This window comes from Rana temporaria, chromosome 1 (assembly GCF_905171775.1).
Source record: "Rana temporaria chromosome 1, aRanTem1.1, whole genome shotgun sequence".
NCBI classification, from domain to species: Eukaryota; Metazoa; Chordata; class Amphibia; order Anura; family Ranidae; genus Rana; species Rana temporaria.
Genome location: NC_053489.1, coordinates 211,220,783 through 211,241,914, shown reverse-complemented (window position 1 = coordinate 211,241,914; position 21,132 = coordinate 211,220,783). Strand labels below are relative to the sequence as shown.

The 21,132-nt window shown below is 45.1% G+C and overlaps 1 non-coding gene and 1 gene segment (V, D, J or C); both read left to right on the top strand.

The window, feature by feature from the left end:
• The first annotated feature begins 8,345 nt into the window (after positions 1-8,345).
• LOC120925713 lies at positions 8,346-8,504 on the top strand. Its single transcript, XR_005746916.1, has one exon. It is a non-coding gene; the product is annotated as a U1 spliceosomal RNA (small nuclear RNA).
• Positions 8,505-9,798: 1,294 nt separating this feature from the next.
• LOC120936501 overlaps positions 9,799-21,132 on the top strand; it is a 339,157-nt gene continuing 327,823 nt past the window's right edge. The window contains 2 exon segments of the V gene segment in view: positions 9,799-9,890; positions 9,978-10,296. Coding sequence covers positions 9,851-9,890; positions 9,978-10,296 — 359 coding nt within the window.

The following is a 21,132-nucleotide window of genomic DNA, read 5'->3' as shown; positions in this document are numbered from 1 at the left end:
TGGATGTTCTCAGCTGGCTCCGGACTGGAACTGCGCATGCGCAGTTGCGAGCACCGCAGCCATATTTTTACTGGCAACCTTTTCCTGTCACTGGCATTTACTAGCAGGATAAAAAGTGCCTATTTTTTACTGGCTATCGGTAAAAATACGGTTGGCAACACTGCCTGACAGTTGTTTTAATCTCTCTCCACTCTATCCATATATTTATTTTATTTTAACTACTGTGCCACAAGGAGGGTACCGTATAGGCCAGAGCAGAAATGCACTTCACAGAGGGAGGGTAAGTGGACACAGTACAGGGGAAGGAGGGTACAGTAAAGGAGAGAACAGAAGGGCACAGCACAGGGGGAGGGTAAGTGGGTACAGTACAGGGGGCAGGGGTTAAAGTACAGGGGGCAGGAGGGCACAGTACAGGGGGAGGGTAAGTAACACAGTACAGGGGACAGGAGGGTACAGTACAGGGAGCAGGAGGGCACAGCACAGGGGGAAGGTAAGTTGGTACAGTACAGGGAGCAGGAGGGCACAGCACAGAGGAGGGTAAGTGGGCACAGTACAGGGGACAGGGTGGTACAGTAAAAGAAGGGAGCACAATGGCACAGCACAGGACAGGGGGCAGAAGGGTACTGAACAGGGGGAGCAGGAGGGCACAGCACAGGGGGAGGGTAAGTGGGCACAGTACAGAAGGCAGGAGGGTACAGAACAGGGGGAGCAGGAGGGTATAGCACAGGGGGAAGCAGGAGGGTGGAATGAAGGAAGAGTGCTCCTTACATCAGAGTACTCACTGGGATGTAGGTGGAACTGCATAGATGGATGGATCAGGCTGCAGAGCTTGCTGGGCTTCATACTTCCCGGGGGAGACACAGGAGGAGAGGACAGGAGGAGGAGGAGTAGAAGCAGCTCTCTCTTCTCTCCTGTCCAGTTGTCTCTCTGTGTAGCAGTGAGTGGACTCTGGACCGTGCTTATGGCAGGGATCCTGGCTGCCAGCAGAGACGGCTCTCTAATCAGGCAAACTAGGCAGTTGCGAGGCCGCTGTGAGTGCGAGGCCTTAGGCAACCACCTAATTTGCCTAATTAGAGAGCCGCCTCTGCTTGTAGACTCAATAACTTTTACACAAACTAAATAATATCCACTAATTTGGGTTATTTTTACTAAAGATATGTAGCAGTATAAATTTTGGCCCAAATTTAAAACAGTTTCCTGTATTTCTTACTTTGTAGTGGTACGATATACCCAATAAAATAGGGGGGGTTGCCTGGATCTGGGAGTCCCTTTGTTAAAGGGGGCTTCCAGATTCTGATAAGCTCCCCACCCGCAGACCCCGAGAACCACAGCCCACAGTTGTCAGGAAGAGGCCCTTGTCCCCATCAACATAGGGACAAGGTGCTTTGGGGTGGGGGTGGGGTCGCAGAGCCCCCCTGCCACAAAGCACCCACCTCCCCCACCTCCCCCATGTTGAGGGCATGTGGCCCCCCATTTTCCTGACCTGCCAGGCTGCATACTCGGATAAGGGTCTGGTATGGATTTTGTGGGAGACCCAACACCATTTAAAAAAAAACTTTTGACATGGGGTTCCCCTTACAATCCATACCAGACCCATTTTTTTCATTTTTTTTAACCTTATTCTTGCGTTCACAATATGTTAATGGACACATGCATGAGGCATAGATTACTGACCAAAAATGCAGATTTTTCTAGATTTTTTTTACTGAAGAATGTACAGCGCTTGTTTACACGCCTGTGCGCATGGGCACATTACAACTAATGGGCTGTATTTTAGCTCAGTAAAAAAATCAAGCTGCAGTGTGCAAGAGGCCTAATAATGCTTTTTCCACACTTTTTTTTCACATTACATTCTTATATATAAATCAAACAAGTAAAAATCATTCCATTACAATTCATATCACTGATTTTTTTATATTCAGATAAAATGGTATGGTATGGTGTGTTACTTACAGAACGTAAATGAACCATAGAGAAAACAAGGCATCATTTTTTTTATAGCACATGTAATGATTTTATCAGTTGATATATTGTAGGTATATATTAAAAAATTTGAGCACTTTTCCTAAATTAAATATTGTGACTTAATGAAATGAAATGTGATAAATAAAGTGACTAGTGCATACATGAGATAAATAAATGTATGAACCACAAAGGTTGCTACAAATGTGAAACAATGGCCCAGATTCAAGAAGCACTTGCGCCCGTGCAACCATAGGTTGCGCGGCGCAAGTGCTTACTTGCTCCGGTGTAACGAGTGCTCCTGATTCAGGAACCTCGTTACACCGACTGCAGCCTAGGATATGACAGACATAAGCCTCCTTATGCCTTCATATCTCAAGCTGCATTCTTGCGTTGGCCGCTAGGGGGCGCGGCCATTGTGATCAGCGTATAGTATGCAAATTGCATACTACCACCGATTCACAAAAGTTGCGCGGGCCCTGCGCACGCAAGGTACGGAGTTTCCGTACGGCGACTTTAGCGCAAGGTTGCTCCTGCTGTAGCAGGGGCAACCAATGCTAAAGTATAGCCGCCCTTCCCGCTCGTGAAATTTAAATTTCACGTCGTTTACGTAAGTGATTCGTGAATGGCGCTGGACGCCATTCACGTTCACTTAGAAGCAAATGACGTCCTTGCGACGTCATTTGCCGCAATGCACGTCGGGAAAGTTTCCCGACGGAGCATGCGCTGTTCGCTCGGCGCGGGAGCGCGCCTAATTTAAATGATTCCCGCCCCCAGCGGGATCATTTACATTAGGCAGCCTTACGCCCAGCTATTTAGCATATCGCCCGCGCAATTTACGGAGCTACTGCTCCGTGAATCGCGGGCATTTCAAAATATTTGCGTGGGCGCAGAGCAAACATCGTTGCCCTTTGCCCACGCAAATATTGCACGGATCTACCTGAATCTGGGCCAGAGTCTGAATGAGTACTAGTGTGATATCATTCAACATACACACAAAATTGGTGCTTATATAATAGCAACAAATTGTTGTATCAACCACAAAGATTACTACAAAAGTGAAACAATGGGGCTGATGTACTAAAACTGGAGAGTACAAAATCTCTGTATAGAAACCAATCATCTTCCAGGGTTTTTTTTTTTTGTCAAAGCTTAATTGAACAAGCTGAAGTTAGAAGCTGATTGGCGACCCTGCACCGCTGCACCAGGTTTGTCACTCTCTAGTTTTCAGTTAGTTAGTAAATCAATGCCAATGTCTGAATACATGCCTGTGTACTTTCTTTCAACATACACTAAAACATATATATTGTTAGTGCTCATATGATTGCAGAATGAATTAAAACTACATCAAAACAAAAAGTCCCATATACTGCTCTCATATGCAGAGATCAATGATAAATGTTGAAAGAAGTCTAATATACATCACACGATGTCCCATATATAAAGATTGGTCTCTTACCTGTTAGGATAGATCCATGGGCGTCCGCAGAACTTTTTTCAGGGGGGTGGGGGCATTATTTTAAGGTCACCAATGCAATATAAAAAGATGTACATTCTCTAGGCTATATTTATATTGGCATTGTATGCCTGGCTTGAGTAATTTCCAATACAAAGTGACACTGAATTATCTCTTATATAACACAAATATCTTTTCAGTGGAACGATATATGTGTTATATAAGAGACAATTCAGCTCCACCTTGTATTGGAAATTACTCAGGCCATATAAATATAGCCTAAATCAGTGGTCTCCAAACTGTGGCCTGGGGGCCAGATGCGGCCCTTTGCTTGCTTTTATCCAGCCCTTGGGGCCATAATTGCTCCCCACTGACACCAATGAAGGGACACAATTCCTCCCACTAATACCAATGCTGGGGCACAATTTTTCCCAATGACACCCAATGATGGGCACTATTCCTCTCAGTGGGACCAACAATGAGGAAACAATTTCTCCCAATGACACCAACAATAGGGGTCCACTGACACCAATGAAGGGGCGCAATTCCTCCTACTAATACCAATGCTGGGACACAATTTTTCTCAATGACACCAACAATGGGGCCCAGTTTCTCTCAATGGCACCAACAATGGGGTACAATTCCCCCCATTGACGCCAATGATGAGGCAGAATTGCTTCCACTGAAACAAATGATGGGGCGGTATTTTTTTTTCTTCACTGACCTCAGGATCTTTTCTACTCCCAATTGCCACAGTGTGGCCCTCATAAAGTCTGAAAGACGGTAAGCTGGCCCTTTGTTTAGAAAGTTTGGATACCCCTGGCCTAGATAACGTACATCTTTTTATATTGCAATGTATTGCAATACATCTGTTGTGGCCATATTTTGATCTTGATGAAAACAGCCCATACAAAGTGAAGAAGATGAACTATCTCTTAACATATACAGACATATTTTTCCAGTAATAGCTGTCCAACTTTCCAGCAATATATAAATCAAAATGCTCCTCCTAACTGCTGTTACCTGTGGTTCTTCTTCTGTTGCTTGCAACTGTATATGCCACTCACATCAGGTCAGGATTTCCTGTGATGTGATGATGAGTAAGCACTGGCAGTGTATCACTCGGCTGCTCGGCCCCTGAATGCACTGAGTGGGCAGCACTGGCGCAGGCCAGATCAACACATGTACGCAGGCAGGCATCCGATTACTGAAGAGGAGCAGCGGAACAGTCAAGCTGCTGAGCCATCTCATCCGATGATCGGGCAGAGGGTGAGGGAGGGGCATCAGATGTGTCAGGACAGAGAGCAGCCGGCTGACTCAGAAATAAGTCAGCGGCGGCCATGGCGGACACTGCGGCTGGCAACTTCAACAACTTGACAATTCCAGGGGGGGGGGGAGTTGCCCCTACCCGAGGACGCCCATGGATGGAGCCCTAGTACAGAGATCAATGTTGCTTTGTGGCTATGACCACTAACATGTAAATGATTGTCTCCCGATTAGCCAAGATCCAAATGCTTCAGAACTTGCATGCTGCAAGAACCAAAGGGTAAGATTACTCCCATGAGCATGCAGCTTGTTTGTATCACAGTAATTGCCAGCTTGGGTGTGTCAGGTTTATGAACAGTGGTGGCTGGTGCTCAAACGAAAAAAAAAAAAAAAACATCAATTGCAGCCTCACTGTGCCCATCAAACGCAGCTACTGTGCCCATCAATTGCCACCACTGTGCCTATCAATTGCCGCCACTGTGCCCATCAAACACAGTCACTGTGCCCATCAATTGTCGCCACTGTGCCAGCAATTGTCGCCACTGTGCCATGCCATCAATTGTCGCCACTGTGCCATCAATCCTCGCCACTGTGCCATCAAATGCAGCCGCCGTGCCATGCCATTAAATGCAGCCACTGTGCCATGCTATCAAACGCAGCCACTGTGCCATGCCATCAAACGCAGCCACTGTGCTGTACCATCAATTTTGGTCACTGTGCCCATCAATTGTCACCACTGTGCCCATCAATTGTCGCCACTGTGCCGCCAGTTTTTCCCATCAAAAACCGCCAGATTGCTCCCCCCCTGTCGCCCGGCACTTACCTTTCTCGGGTCAGCCATCCTCCCTCCATGCTCCCTTGATGTCTTCTTCCGAGTCCCACCCTCGATGTTGCTTCAGCCAATCAGGTTACTGGTAACCAGACCCGGTGAACCTGATTGGCTTAAGCCTCGTACACACGGCCGAGGAACTCGACGTGCCAAACACATCGAGTTCCTCGGCCAGTTCAGCACTGAAGCCGCCGAGGAGCTCGGCGGGACGAGAGGTCCCATAGAACAACGAGGAAATAGAGAACATGTTCTCTATTTCCTCGTCGAGCTCCTCGTCGGCTTCCTCGGCCGAAAGTGTACACACGACCAGTTTCCTCGGCAGAATTCAGCCAGAAACTCGGTCGGAAGCTGAATTCTGCCGAGGAAACTGGTCGTGTGTACGAGGCCTAAGACGTGTGTCAGTGTTAACCAGGGAATGCACAGCATGTGCATCCCCTGGTTAACTATTTGGAAGACGCTGGCTCTGATAGACACTTCCAAAAACCAACAAACTGCTGTTATTCAGATGGCCGGCGCTCACCAGGGCGCGACCATCTGAATAGTGAGCGACATCGGTACCGGCGACAATACATAGATTAATGCAATGCAAGAATCTATGTATTGTAGACTTGAGTGACGGCGCAGAGGAGAGAGGGTCTGGCGCTCCTGTGCCCACTATGAATGCACCGCCGCTGTGTATGAATGAAACACTACAAGATACAGCAGATCTTTGAAATGGGATTCCAATGTTGGAAAATCATACAGATAGTAAGGAAAAAGGCCTCGTAGCGTAAAACCACACAAAAATGCATTAAAAGCTGATAAAAGTTACACCCACAACAAGGCTGGAAACTTCCAGCATGAAAAATATATCTGGTGGCGATATCAATCGTCAAGCCAGTTAGGTGGCATTGCAAGGGTTCTCTGATCCAACGCGTTTCCACACACATGTCATCTACTGGGAAGGGAGGATGCTGTGCAACGCCAGCTGACCATTATTTAAGAGGAGATAACACGAAATCAAGGTGTCGTGATTAGCAGCGGTACCCTCCTATATTCTGACATTCAAAGGGATATGATATTTGACTGTGCACACATTTGAAACTTGGAATATCAGGATCTCAAAAATTGTGTCCAAAAAGGATTATTATAAAAAAAAAAATCGTTTCTGAACGATATTATCGCTCTTCAAGTACATGATACTATATCGGACTGTTGCCATCTAGTGGGAATAAATATATATGCACAGGAATTGACATAAAATAAACTTTTATTTGCTGAGTACAATATAAATTGAAATTAAATAAACAATGCATAGAAAAACACGATGATATATAGCAAATAATACCAATGTTATCAAAACAATCCAACAGAAATATTAAATTATATATATATATATATATATATATATATATATATATATATATATATATATATATATATATATATATATATATATATATATATATATATATATATATATATATATATATATATATATATATATATATAACATTTAACTAAATTATATATTTCACAAAAATGTGAGTTAAATTTTAATTAATACAAATGGTAACTTAAAGCAGAGTTCCAGGCTTTTTTTATTTAATAAAAGTCAGCAGCTACAAAAAGTTTAGCTGCTGACTCTTAATAAACAGACACTTAACTGTTCCACGGTCTAGCGATGCGGCCGCATGGAGCCCCACTCTACTCCCTCTCACCTCCTCCTCCATTGGAACTGTGGGCACCTGGCCGTGACAGCTTGCGGCTTCACGTCTGCGCGTGCACTGCGCATGCGCGAGTCGCGCTACGCTCTCCCAGTGGACAGGCAATCTTCTGGGACCTGTCACATGTCCCAGAAGATTGTGGAGAGGGAGGGCTGCCTAGGGGGAGAGGAGGAGTCGACTAGGTGGCCTGTAGGCAGAAGGATGAAGTGGTACAGGAAGTCCCTCTCAAGTAGTCACCCACTCCCCCCCCCCAAAAAAAAATGACATGCCAAATGTGGCATGTAAGGGGGGAGGAGTGCTTAAAGTGGAAGTTCCACTTTTGGGTGTAACTCCGCTTTAATTCCATATAAACCACAGTTGAGTGTTGTACATGGAGAAAAAATGTTTATAGAGAAAAGAAAAGAAGAAAAAAATTACAAAAAATTATAATCTTCCCTTAGCATATATTAGTTATTATTTATAAAGGCGTTCATGTCCCTTAGCATATATTAGTTATTATTTATAAAGGCGTTCATGTCCCATTCGACATTAAGACCCCAAGGCAAATAAGATTTAAAATCATAAATCCAACGTGTTTCACGTCTGGAAATATGTCTTCTAAGGTTACTTCCTCTCCAACGAGGAGAGTATCTTTCTATACCTATTACCTCAAGTTTATCAGATTTTTTATGATGATGCAATTTGAAATGTTTAGATATCCTGCATGTGGGGAGACCTTTTTTAATATTGTTAAGATGTTCACAAATGCACACATTAAGTGTTTGTGTGGTCCTCCCCACATACTGTACAGTACACCTTGGGAGATAGACTACTCCTTTGTCTGATGTGATGAATTCTTTAATGTTATATGTCTTGGAAGTAGCGGATGAAGTAAAGGTGAATGTTCTTGTTACTTGCGCAGTCCTGCACATTTTGCACTTTCTACATGGAACAAAAACCTTCAAGGTTTTCAAACATATTAAATCTGGGAGGTGGAGATATGGGATGTGATGCAATGATATCCTTCAAAGTCTGGGCTTTCCTAAAGATGACTTGCGGGCGATCTGGGAGTGTGGGGCCAATGACGACATCCTCTTTGAGGATGTTCCAATGTTTTCTCAGCACATTCCCCACCCATCTGTGTTAGTTACTTACCTGGCAGGGGAGACACCATGATCATGAAGGCGGTTCTCCCAGGGCGAGGCACGGCTATTGCACACTCTAGGCCGTGCTGATCGTGGTTGTCTCCCCTGCCGCTTCTCGGCCTTTTGGCTGGGACTGGGTGTGGTATCTGTCCTTATCAGTTGTCAGCGGAGCGCTGAAGCACCTCCTACATGGGGAGGGTGGATGCAATCCAATGACGTCATTGCACCTGGAAGGATGGTTTCAGCAGGGACTACGCTGTGCTGCCCGACAGAATACTGGGGGCCGGCCCATGGTTGAGTCTGAGCCATCTGGAAGGGTGCTCCTGGTGAGGATGGGTGCTGTGCTTGGTCTTGGTCTTTTTGCCGAGTTCTAGTCTGGCCTTCTGGCTGGCTGGTGTAAGTGCTATCTCTGTCAGCGATCCGGTAGGAGGAGCTGGTAATGCCCTGGGATATGACGGGGCAGGACCATGCAAATCCGCCGGGTTGGCTGGCAGGGGTGGAGGGCTGCACTGGCCGGTCGGGGGGTCGGATATGGAACGAAAAGCCTATGGTGCATGTGCCCCTGGAGTGGCAGTCCAGGGGTATCTGAAGATCACTGTGTGTGAGGGACACATTGATTGAAGGATACCACGGTCACTGCACCAGATACACGCTTTTTTTTAGCACCTGCCTCCTGGGCCGGGCCTTTTGGCTAGGACCAGAGGAATTTTTTATTCCTGGCCGGAAGGCCTGGTCATTGTTTCACCACAATGGCCACTTCTTTCACTCTCCTCTCCACTATCCCTTCCCCCACTTTATTTTATTTAAGCCTGTGTTTGTCACTTTTTTGTCTTTTTTTGTTGTGCACGTTTTGTCACTGTGTGATTAGTAGGGTGCGGGTCCTCGGGCCAGCCCTGAACGTCTTGGGAGTGGGTGGACATGGCCTTCTGGCTTAGTTCGCCTGCTCTCATGGGGTCTCCCTTCGGGGGAGCCCCACCTAGTACTGGGAGGGTTCTGTTTAGGCAGTCCCTCCGAGGAAGTTGGGCCCGTGTCGGCTTCGGTTGCTCGGACCACAGTACCTCAGTCCCCGTCTGGAGCCTAACGCCCCGGGGGATCAGGGTTTGGGTCCCTCTTCACAGGAGGACCACTTGACGTTGCACCCGTCTGCACGTTTTTGTGAACACTCTTTATGTGTGTGCACATTTTTTCTGCACCGGGTGGAGTTTTTTGGGTGTGTTCACACGCCATAGGCTTTTAAAAAAAAAAAAAAAAAAATCTGTGTTAGTTAGAGAATGTGGTGAGAAAGGCCGAATCAAATCTGTTACCATAGAGAAAACGAGGCATCATTTTAGCACATGTAATGATTTTATCAGTAGATATATAGTAAGTAGGTGGAGGCTGCTGACAGCAGATGGATCTGAGACACTTTGCATAGAGAGGTGTGGTTTATATACAGAATATAACTATGAGAATGAGAAGGATTCAACTAAACTCTGTTCTGTCAAAGTGATTCCTCATCACCTTGATCATGTTCTGGACTGTCTTCATCTTCATCACTTATTTTTCCTGTAATTCATATTATATAGTTAATAAGATTACTGAATATTAATATACTAGTATTTTGTACTATTGACATTCTCTCATTTGTATTGCAGATTCTGCGGCTCAGTTTACTGTCATCCAGGAAGCCACAATAACCGTGTCTCTTGGTGGTAATGCCATTGTGTCCTGTGGTCGTAGTGATGGCTCTGTAGCTGCTGGTAACCACCCAACCTGGGTATATCAGGCACCTGGGAGTGCTCCTAAAGGTTTAGTAAGTAGTAATGGAGCCAGTAATCATAATATAAAACCTCCAGGAATCTCTGAACGTTTTACTGGATCCATCCAAGGAGCCTCAAGTGTTTTGTCTATCAGTAATGTACAGGCTGCAGATGACGGGAATTATCACTGTGCTCTATACATTGGTGGTGGAGTGTGCACAGTGCTACAAATTCACACACAGTGAGACATTAATATCAACTTCCTCTTTCGTACCTTGTACACTTATTTAAAAAGCCAAAGAATAATAATCAAATATATGTGTAGCAACCACACAGAATGATCCTTTAACTGGTTTGACTGCAGTTAAAGTAGTTTTAACTGGTTACTGTGCTAACCAAACACAGTTTTATATTGCCTTTTTCAATAATCACAATAACGCTTTGTGAGCTTATAAAAAAACAAAGATGACAATTCTGTGAGTGTAACAGGCACTCCCCACGTCGCCTGTTTCATGTAATGTGCTCCACGCTGGAACGCATTACGGTCATCGTCATCGCGCGGCGCTGCATGCGTTCCAGCTTGGAACACGGAAGTGTGCAGCTACTCACGGCGGATTTCTTGAATTCAGTGTGATGCACAGCAGCTGTTACCTTGCCTATATAGGCATTCACTTTACATAGGAAGAGTGTTCTATTATGGTCAGCTGTAGCTCGGCCACGCTACAAACAATGATGCCATCATTCCCCATGCTGCAACAACAGACCAGCCTGCAACTTCTGCATTAGAGCTGTTGCATTTACTGCAACAGAGTGCCATTGCCGGGGACAACCTTTGAAGCCTTCCTTCCTGTCACCATACACTACGGAATCCCTACTTTCTACACTGAAGCCCTGCAAACTGATAAGTAGCAATTGTGTCACTTGTAGTACTATAAGAAGATCTGCTGCATACTTTCCATCTAAAACAATTGCTATTATTTATTATGCTTCGTGGCTATTAACATACTACTTGGGATAGACTGTTGTGCCTATGACTGTTTGCTAAGGAATATCTTAAAGGCACATCTACTCTCATATTACCTGAGCTATATTGCCTCTCATATGCAACTATTATTACCTAAGCTATATTGCCTCTCATATGCAACTATTATTACCTGAGCTATATTGCCTCTCATTTGCAACTATTAGTTGTCTCTACAACTCATATTTACTACGTGCTTGACATAAGTGTAAAGTACCTATGGGCCTTGCCCTGACTTGCTGAACATGTTCACTCCAACTTTTCTATGCTAAGCCTTGATGGTATTTAATACCATCTCCCTTAGTGGCCTAATACATCTCTATATGTTTAAGTGATATGATGTAGAGAACCCCCAAACTCCTGTTTACTGGAAGTGACGCCTGGGTTCCCGTACTGATAATCACTTGCATATAGAGGTGTATTGGAATCTTTAAAGTGTATACTATAATTTTAACTACTAAGCTCTAGTCACATGTTGTAATGTGTCCATCCTTAGTAGCTCAACGACTTTCCTTATGTGAGAGAGAGAGATGATGTACAGAACCCCCAAACTCCTGTTTGTGTGGAGTGACGCCTGGGGCCCAATACTGAATTCTCACAAAAAGAAGAGCATTGAAATCCTTGCTAACCGCAGTTGTGGTTCACTTCGTTCACTGGAGCTGTTACAGAATAATAGAACTATATCATAAACCCAGCGGAACTTGCGAACCAGGTGGTCGCCCTTTCTCAAAAGGTAGACGCACTCGCTCAAACTGTACAAACTCTGCAGTTGGAGAATCAAGCATTGCAAGATTTAGTTGCACAAAATCCCATTGTGCCTCGTCTTTCCCCTGAACCTAAGGTCAGTCCATCTGCATCTTTTACTGGTGATCGAAAGACCTACAGGGAATTCATTAATGCATGTAAATCACTCTACAAGTGCCTTGCAATCTTTTTTTCAGTTCAGTGTTAATTGCTACCAGGAAAATGGAGATGGTTATTTTCCCTAAGGTGGGTGGTGGGTTCAGACATCAATAATAACTTGACAGCAGTTTTGCCAACCTACCAGATTGAAATTTACTGACACAACACCCCAAATTTACTGACAGCGCTACGTTTTTACTGATATTTCCAAAAGTTACAAAATGTCAGTATTAAGGCTACAAATAAGTACAATAGGCAATAGACACGTGCTCTGCCTAAAATTCGAATTTTTGCTTTTTTCGGAAATTCTGGAAATTCCAATATTCGGAATTTGGAAATTCGAAAAAATTCGGCATTCGAAAATTCGGAAATTCTAAAATCCAATTTTCCAAATTTCCCATTTTCTAATTTTAGATTTTCGAATTTTAGATCTTCGGATTTTAGAAAATCTAAAAAAAATTAAGAAAAATCTGTAAAATTCGAAGTAATAACCATTAAGTTACAGGTATTGGAATTCCCTTTCAAATTTGGCTGTTAGTGAATGTAATGAATACAAATTAATCTGAAGTTATGAATTATCTGAAATAACGAATGAAACATCTAAACCAGGGGTGGCAAACACAAGGCCTGCGGGCCGAATCCGGCCCGCGAGACCTTGCCATGTGGCCCGCGCAACGGGCCGTCCGTTGCCACTAGTGATGCATCGGATCGTGACCGATCCGTGATCCGCGGAAGGCAACGCTGCCTCGGCCTTAGGAAAGGCCGCGGCTTCGGCCTAGCTCCGGAGCGGTCGGCCATTTTGGAACACCCGGCTCCTATGATGGACGTCCTGGAGATCCAATCACAGGACCGCGGGACGTGTGACGTCCATCATAGGCGCCGCAGACTCCAGAAGGCGGCAATTACAAGCCTCCTCGACACCATGCACTAGGGAGCAGCATATGACAACACTAGTGCATGGGCGGGTGGCTCTCCTCTCCTCCCCTCCTTTCTGGCTGGCTGGCTGCTGTGACACATGATGTCAGGTAGATCCATGTTACATGTATGTCAGGTAGGTGAAGTCATTGTGTATGTCAGGTAGGTCCATGTATGTCAGGTAGGTCCATGTATGTCAGGTAGGTGAGGTCAGTGTATGTCAGGTAGGTCCATGTATGTCAGGTAGGTCCATGTATGTCAGGTAGGTGAGGCCAGTGTATGTCAGGTAGGTGAAGTTAATGTATGTTAGGTAGGTCCATGTATGTCAGGTAGGTCCATGTATGTCAGGTAGGTGAGGCCAGTGTATGTCAGGTAGGTGAAGTCAGTGTATGTTAGGTAGGTCCATGTATGTCAGGTAGGTCCATGTATGTCAGGTAGGTGAGGTCAGTGTATGTCAGGTAGGTCCATGTATGTCAGGTAGGTCCATGTATGTCAGGTAGGTGAAGTCAGTGTATGTCAGGTAGGTGAAGTCATTGTGTATGTCAGGTAGGTCCATGTATGTCAGGTAGCCCATCCCAACCTATCCAACCATACCCCATCCCATCTCATCCCACTCCACCCCCACCCCATGCCATCCTATGCCACCCCATCCCGTCCCCTTCCCTTCCTACGGCACACCCCCACCCCATCCCATCCACCCCCATCCCATCCTACCCCATTCCACCCCACCCCACCCCATCTCATCCCACCCCATTCCATCTCATCCCATCTCATCCCACCCCATCCCATCCTACCCCACCCCATCCCATCCCAGGGTGGATGGAAGGAGAGTGGAGGGAGCAGAGGTCAGATATTGCACACGGTCCATAGCATACTCCTGTATCCTGCATTTCGTACGCAGCAAACTCCTGAATCCTGCACTCCATAAAACCAGTAATAAACAAATGCAGTGGCAATTATTTATGATAATAGTGGACACGTAGTCTTACAGATACAACCGGCCCTTTGAGGGCAACCATACTGCTAATGCGGCCCCCGATGAATTTGAGTTTGCCACCCCTGATCTAAACCAATGGAATGGAACAAATTAATAAATAATAATAATAATATTTATTTTTTATTAACATTATTATTTATTATTATTAGATCGTTATGTTCCATTCGTTATTTTGGATAATTTGTAACTTCGGATGAATTCGTATTCATTACGTTCACTAACAGCCAAATTTGAGAGGAAATTTCAATACCTAATCTCAAAATTGCCAAAATATGGAACTTTGAATTTCCGAAATTTTGAATTTCCTAATTTTCAAAATTTCCAAAATGTCAGTATTCCAGCTTGTTCATTCCCTGACTTAGTTGGGGTAGGCGGTAATCTTTGGTGGGGGTAGGTCAGCCATGCCTTGTGACCATTGACCTCTGGGAACCTGCATTCTGACATTTGACCTCTGGGGGAGGTCCCTATTCCAATTCCTGAGTCCCAGCCTTATTTTCAAGGGGAAACCCTAACCCTACCCCTATCCCTAAACCCTGGCCCTGACCCTAACCCTTACCCTAACTGCTAACCCTAAGCCTAACCCTAACCCCCAACCCCAACTCTAACCCTAGCCCTAACCCCCAACCCTAATTCTAACCCTCAGCCTAACTCCTAACCCCAACCTAGCCCTAAGCCCTAACCCTATAACCCTAACTTCTAACCCTAAACCCTAACTCCTAACACTAACTGCTAACCCTAAGACCCCTTTCACACTGAAGCGTTTTTACAGCATTAATGCTCATAAAACGCTCTCCATGCATCCCAATGGACCCTTTCCCACTGAGTTCTGCAAGCAGCATCTTTGGAGCAGCTTTTGGGCGCTGAAAAAAATGCTCCAAAAACGCCCCTCTCCATTGAAATGAATTGAAAGCGCTGTAAAAACACCTTACCCTTTCACACTGAGGCACTGCAAAAACGCCTAAAAACTTTAGGGTCTTAGCGGTACTTTACCAGCACATTGGGATTGCAGATGAGGCTTCGCTCGAATAACGCTTGAAAAATGCTTGAATAACGCTCGAAAAACGCAAAAAAAAAACAGTGTGAAAGGGGCCTAACTCCTAAACCTAACCCTAGTCCCAACCCCCAGCCCTAACTCCAAACCATAACCCTATATCTAAACCCTAGCCATAACCCTAACCTCTAACCCCCAACCCTAACCCTCTAACCCTAACCCCAACCCTAAACCCTAACTCCCAACCCTAACCTCTAACTGCTAACCCTAAGCCCTAACCCTAAACCATAACCCCAACCCCAATTCTAACCCAAGCCCTAACCCCCAACCCTAGCCATATCTCCTAATCCCAACCCTAAACCCTAACCCAAACTCCTAACCCCAACCCCCTAACCCTATTCCTCTAACCCTAACAACCTAACCCTAACTTGCTAGCCCTGAGCCCTAACTGCTAACCCTAACCCTAACTTCTAACCCTAAACCCTAACCCCAACTGCTAACCCTAACTCCTAACCCTAACCCCCAGCCCTAACCCTAAATCTAAACCCTAGCCATAACCCTAACGTCTAACCCTAAATCCTAACCCTATAACCCTTACCACCTAGCCCTTAACCCCCTAACCCCAACCCTAAGCCTTAACCTTAATCCTAAACCCCTAGCTGCTAACCCTAAGCCCTAACTCCTAACACTAACCCTAACCCTAACCCCTAACCCTAACTGCTAACCCTAGCTGTAGCCCTAACCACTAACCCCCAACCCTAACCCTACACCCTAGCCATAACCCTAACCCCCAACCCTAACTCCCAACACTAACCCTCTAACCCTAACCCTAACTGCTAACCCATAACTGCTCACTCTAAGCCCCAACCCCTAACCCTAGCCCTAACCCTAGCAATAGCCCTAACAACTAACCCCTAACCCTAAACCCTAGCCATAACACTAACCCCCAATCCTAAACTTCTAACCCTAAACCTAACACCCTATCCCCTAACTTCTAACCCTAAGCCCAAACCCCTAACACCCCAAGAATTTCCTAACTTTGAATTTTCGAATTTCGATTTTTCAAATTTCCGAATTTGGAATTTTCAAATTTTGCAATTTCGATTTTTTTTATCTCGTCTCATTCATAGCAATGTGATTTAAGGTAGATATTAAGGCAAAAAAACATATTTTTTTTATATAATAAGTAAGTAGCTCAGGGACAGGAGGGCAAGAAATTAGAACGGGCAGGCACATACACATGAAATTTACTCTGACAGTGACACCCACATCAGTGTGCATCAGCACAGGTGATGATGACACCTCATTGAGTCACAGTCTCTCTTCATGCCAGGTGGTCCCGTCAGTCCACTCCAGTCCAAACAACACTGACAGTTCCGCTCCAGGCTTGCCTTGCTCCCAACCCACAGACCCACACATGAGGCTCCTTTGTACCATGACATCACATGACACACTCAGGCACTGCCTCTGCCAGACCTGACCCTTGCTGGTGCCATACGAACACACTCTCAGCTGGCTCTGGACTGGAACTGCGTGTGTGCGATTCTGAGCTGAGCATCAAAGCCATATTTTTCAATGGCAACCTTTTCCTGTCACTGGTATTTACTGGCAGGACAAAAAATGCCTGTTTTTTATTGGCTGCCAGTAAAAATACTGATGGTTGGCAACACTGCCTGACAGGTGTTTTAATCTCTCTCCACTCTATCCATATATTTGAACTTAATATTGGGCTTGACCTAATGGGTTAAGGTTCAGCAATCTAATCGTCCAAAATATGATCTCTATAACTGATCCAGTTGTGGTGAGATAGCTTAACCACTTGACAACTGGGCACTTAAACACCCTTAATAACCAGACCAATTTTCAGCTTTCGGTGCTCTCACATTTTGAATGACAATAACTCAGTCATACAACATTGTAACCAAATGAAATTTTTGTCATTTTTTTCCCACAAATAGAGCTTTCTTTTGGTGGTATTTGATCACCTCTGCGGTTTTTATTTTTTCCGCTAATAATGAAAAAAGAACGAAAATTTTGTAAAAAAATGAATTTTTGTTCATTTCTATTATAAAATTTAGCAAAAAATGAATTTTTCTTCATAAATTTGGCCTAAAATGTATACTGCTACATATCTTTGGTTAAAAAAAAAAATTGGGTTATTATTTAGTCTGGGTGAAAGTTATAGGGTCTACAAGCTATGGTACCAATTACTGAAAATTTATCAATTTGATCACATCTGAAGTACTGACGGCCTTTCTCATTTCTTGAGACCCTAACATGCCAGAAAAGTACAAATACCCCCTAAATGACCCCTTTTTGGAAAGAAGACATTCCAAGGTATTTAGAAAGAGGCATGGTGAGTTTTTTGAAGTTGTAATTTTTTCCCACAATTCTTTGCAAAATCAAGGTTTTTTTTATTTTTATTTTTTTTCCACAAAAGTTTCATATTGGCAGGTTATTTCTCGCACACAGCATATTCATACCACAAAATACACCCCAAAACACATTCTGCTATTCCTCCCGAGTATGGCGATACCACATGTGTGAGACTTTTACACAGCGTGGCCACATACAGAGGCCCAACATGCAGGGAGCACCATCAGGCGTTCTGGAGCACCCAGACCAGTTCTGACATTTCTCTCCTACATGTAAAAATCATCATTTATTTGCTAGAAAATTACATAGAACCCCAAAACATTATATATGCTTTTTTTAGCAAAGACCCTAGAGAATACAATGGCGGTCGTTGCAACTTTTTATCGCGCATGGTATTTGCACAGCAATTTTTCGAACGCATTTTTTTGGGAAATAAAACAGTTTTGTGCTTTTTAAAAAAAAAAACATTAAAGTTAGCCCAATGTTTTTGCATAATATGAAAGATGAAGTTACGCCGAGTAAATAGATACCCAACATGTCACCCTTCAATATTGCACACGCTTGTGGAATGGCGCCAAACTTCGCTACTTAAAAATCCCCATAGGCGACGTTTTAAATGTTTTTACTGGTTACATGTTTTTAGTTACAGAGGAGGTCTGGGGCCAAAATGATTGCTCTCGCTCTAACATTCGCAGCGATACCCCACATGTGTGGTTTGAACACCGTTTTCATATGTGGGCGGGACTTACGTGCACATTCGCTTCTGTATACGAGCACGCGGGAACAGGGGCGCTTTAAATATTTATTTTTTATTTTTATTGTTCATTTTACTTTATTTATTTTAGTTTGACACGTTTTTCCCCAAAAATAAATGTTTTGATCACTTTTATTCCAATTACAAGGAATGTAAACATCCCTTGTAATAGGAATATAGCATGACAGGTCCTCTTTACAGTGAGATATGGGGTCAATAAGACCCCACATCTCACCTCTAGGCTGGGAAGCCTGAAAAAAAAAAAAAAAAAAAAACGATCCTGGCTTCGATCGCAGCGGTGAGTCAGAAGAAGCATAGGAGGGCGAAGGGAGTGGGGACGTCCACTTTTGCCTCCCGTAAGAACGATCAAGAGGCGGAACAGCCGCCATGATCGTTCTTATGGTGTAGAGAATCGCTGGCTGAAAAAAATGATATCTGAATGATGCCTGTAGCTGCAGGCATCATTTAGATATCCCTCCACAAAGTCAAGGACCTCATATGACGTGGGCGGGAAGTGGTTAAAACACATTTTTTCCCCAGAGTATTTTCTGGGTATTGCAGAGTATTGGCCGGGGTATTGCAAAGTATTGGTGTTGGGGTATTGCAGAGTATTGGTGTTGGGGTATTGCAGAGTATTGGTGTTGGGGTATTGCAGAGTATTGGTGTTGGGGTATTGCAGAGTATTGGTGTTGGGGTATTGCAGAGTATTGGTGCGGGGGTATTGCAAAGTATTGGCCGGGGTATTGCAAAGTATTGGCCGGGGTATTGCTAAGTATTGGTGCGGGGGTATTGCAGAGTATGGTGCGGGGGGTATTGCAGAGTATTGTGTGGGGGGTATTGCAGAGTATTGTGTGGGGGGTATTGCAGAGTATTGTGTGGAGGGTATTGCAGAGTATTGTGTGGAGGGTATTGCAGAGTATGGTGCGGGGGTATTGCAGAGTATTGTGCGGGGGTATTGCAGAGTATTGTGCGGGAGGTATTGCAGAGTATTGTGCGGGGGGTATTGCAAAGTATTGGTGCGGGGGGTATTGCAGAGTATGGTGCGGGGGTATTGCAGAGTATTGTGTGGGGGGTATTGCAGAGTATTGTGTGGAGGGTATTGCAGAGTATTGTGCGGGGGGTATTGCAGAGTATTGCGCGGGGGGTATTGCAGAGTATTGCGCGGGGGGTATTGCAGAGTATTGCGCGGGGGGTATTGCAGAGTATTGCGCGGGGGGTATTGCAGAGTATTGCGCGGGGGGTACTGCAGAGTATTGCGCGGGGGGTATTTCAGAGTATTGTGCGGGGGTACTGCAGAGTATTGCGCAAGGGGTACTGCAGAGTACTGGCAGGGGGTACTGCAGAGTATTGCGCGGGGGTATTGCAGAGTATTGCGCGGGGGTATTGCAGAGTATTGCGCGGGGGTATTGCAGAGTATTGCGCGGGGGTATTGCGCGGGGGTATTGCAGAGTATCGCGCGGGGGTATTGCAGAGTATCGCGCGGGGGTATTGCAGAGTATCGCGCGGGGGTATTGCAGAGTATCGCGCGGGGGTATTGCAGAGTATCGCGCGGGGGGTACTGCAGAGTATCGCGCGGGGGTACTGCAGAGTATCGCGCGGGGGTACTGCAGAGTATCGCGCGGGGGTACTGCAGAGTATCGCGCGGGGGGTACTGCAGAGTATCGCGCGGGGGTTTTGCAGAGTATCGCGCGGGGGTTTTGCAGAGTATCGCGCGGGGGTTTTGCAGAGTATCGCGCGGGGGTTTTGCAGAGTATTGCGCGGGGGTTTTGCAGAGTATTGCGCGGGGTTTGCAGAGTATTGCGCGGGGGTTTTGCAGAGTATTGCGCGGGGGGTATTGCAGATTATTGCGCAGGGGGTATTGCAGAGTAATTGCGCAGGGAAGGCAGAACATTGCAGAGTATTGCGCAGGGAAGGCAGAGTATTGCAGGGGTTAATGCAGGGATGGCTGAGCAGGGATGGATGGATCTGTGACTGCAATAGTCACAGATCCATCCCACACTGCTGCTGCCATCCGCGCTCTCCTCTCACACTGTACCGATCGGTACAGCGAGAGGAGGGAGGAACCGGCGTCATCAAATGACGCCGGTTTGTTTACCTGTGATCGCGCCGTCATTGGACGGCGCGATCACATGGTAAAAGACCGCGGTTGTCGGTCAGTTACCGAGATCTGTGTAGCGCCGGGTCTCATAGACCCGGCGCGCACAGAATTTTCAGTGTGCGCGCCCGAGGCGGCGCGCATTACTGCTTCTGGTGGGCGCCGTTAAATAACGGCGACCCCCAGTTAAGCAACCACCTTGCCGCCGTTATATTACGTGGTTAAGTGGTTAACTTTCAGGCTGGGTTCACACTGAAGCACAGAGCGGCTCACAGCTGGCATCCGGTGCATCCCTGTTCACCGTTTCAGGTCCGATTTCAGTACCAATTTTGGGCTAAATTCAAACCTGAAACGGAGCAGAAGATGCACATAGAGAGCCAGTCACAATCTCCTGACATGTGAATTGGATGCAAGTTTTTCCTGCATTCAATTCACAAAACTGTGAACCCAGCCTCAGCCTAGAAGCAAGGCAGACAGTGACTCGATCCAAATGACATCCTAAGATTCTATTACTCCAGCGCTCAATGAAAAACATATTTTATAAAACCCAACGGGGCCTTGTGGACCACATTTTGTAAACCTTAATGAATATGGGTCAAATAAAGTTTTATCTCCAAATAACCAATGTCTTCTCTTTTCTGTCATTTATACACTATCAGGTAGACACCAAAATATATATATAAAAAAAAAACAAAAAAAAACGATACTGTATGGTGTAGTATTTTCAAACTAATATCAAAACGTGATCACTATTTGTGCTCACATACTGTATATGAGATTATGTGCCACTCAACACCCATCGTGTGTTTATTCTTCTCTCCTACATGTCCAAATACTCTTATACTCTTACGGAATAACAAATCTTCAAAGTATGTATCTCTCAACTCCAATTCTTCTTAGCAAAAAAGCTCTTCACAATCCTCAGGTCCTCATAATATGAGTGATCCCCAAAAGTAAAAAAACTCAGTATTTTAGCATTACCATAATATTAATTCAAC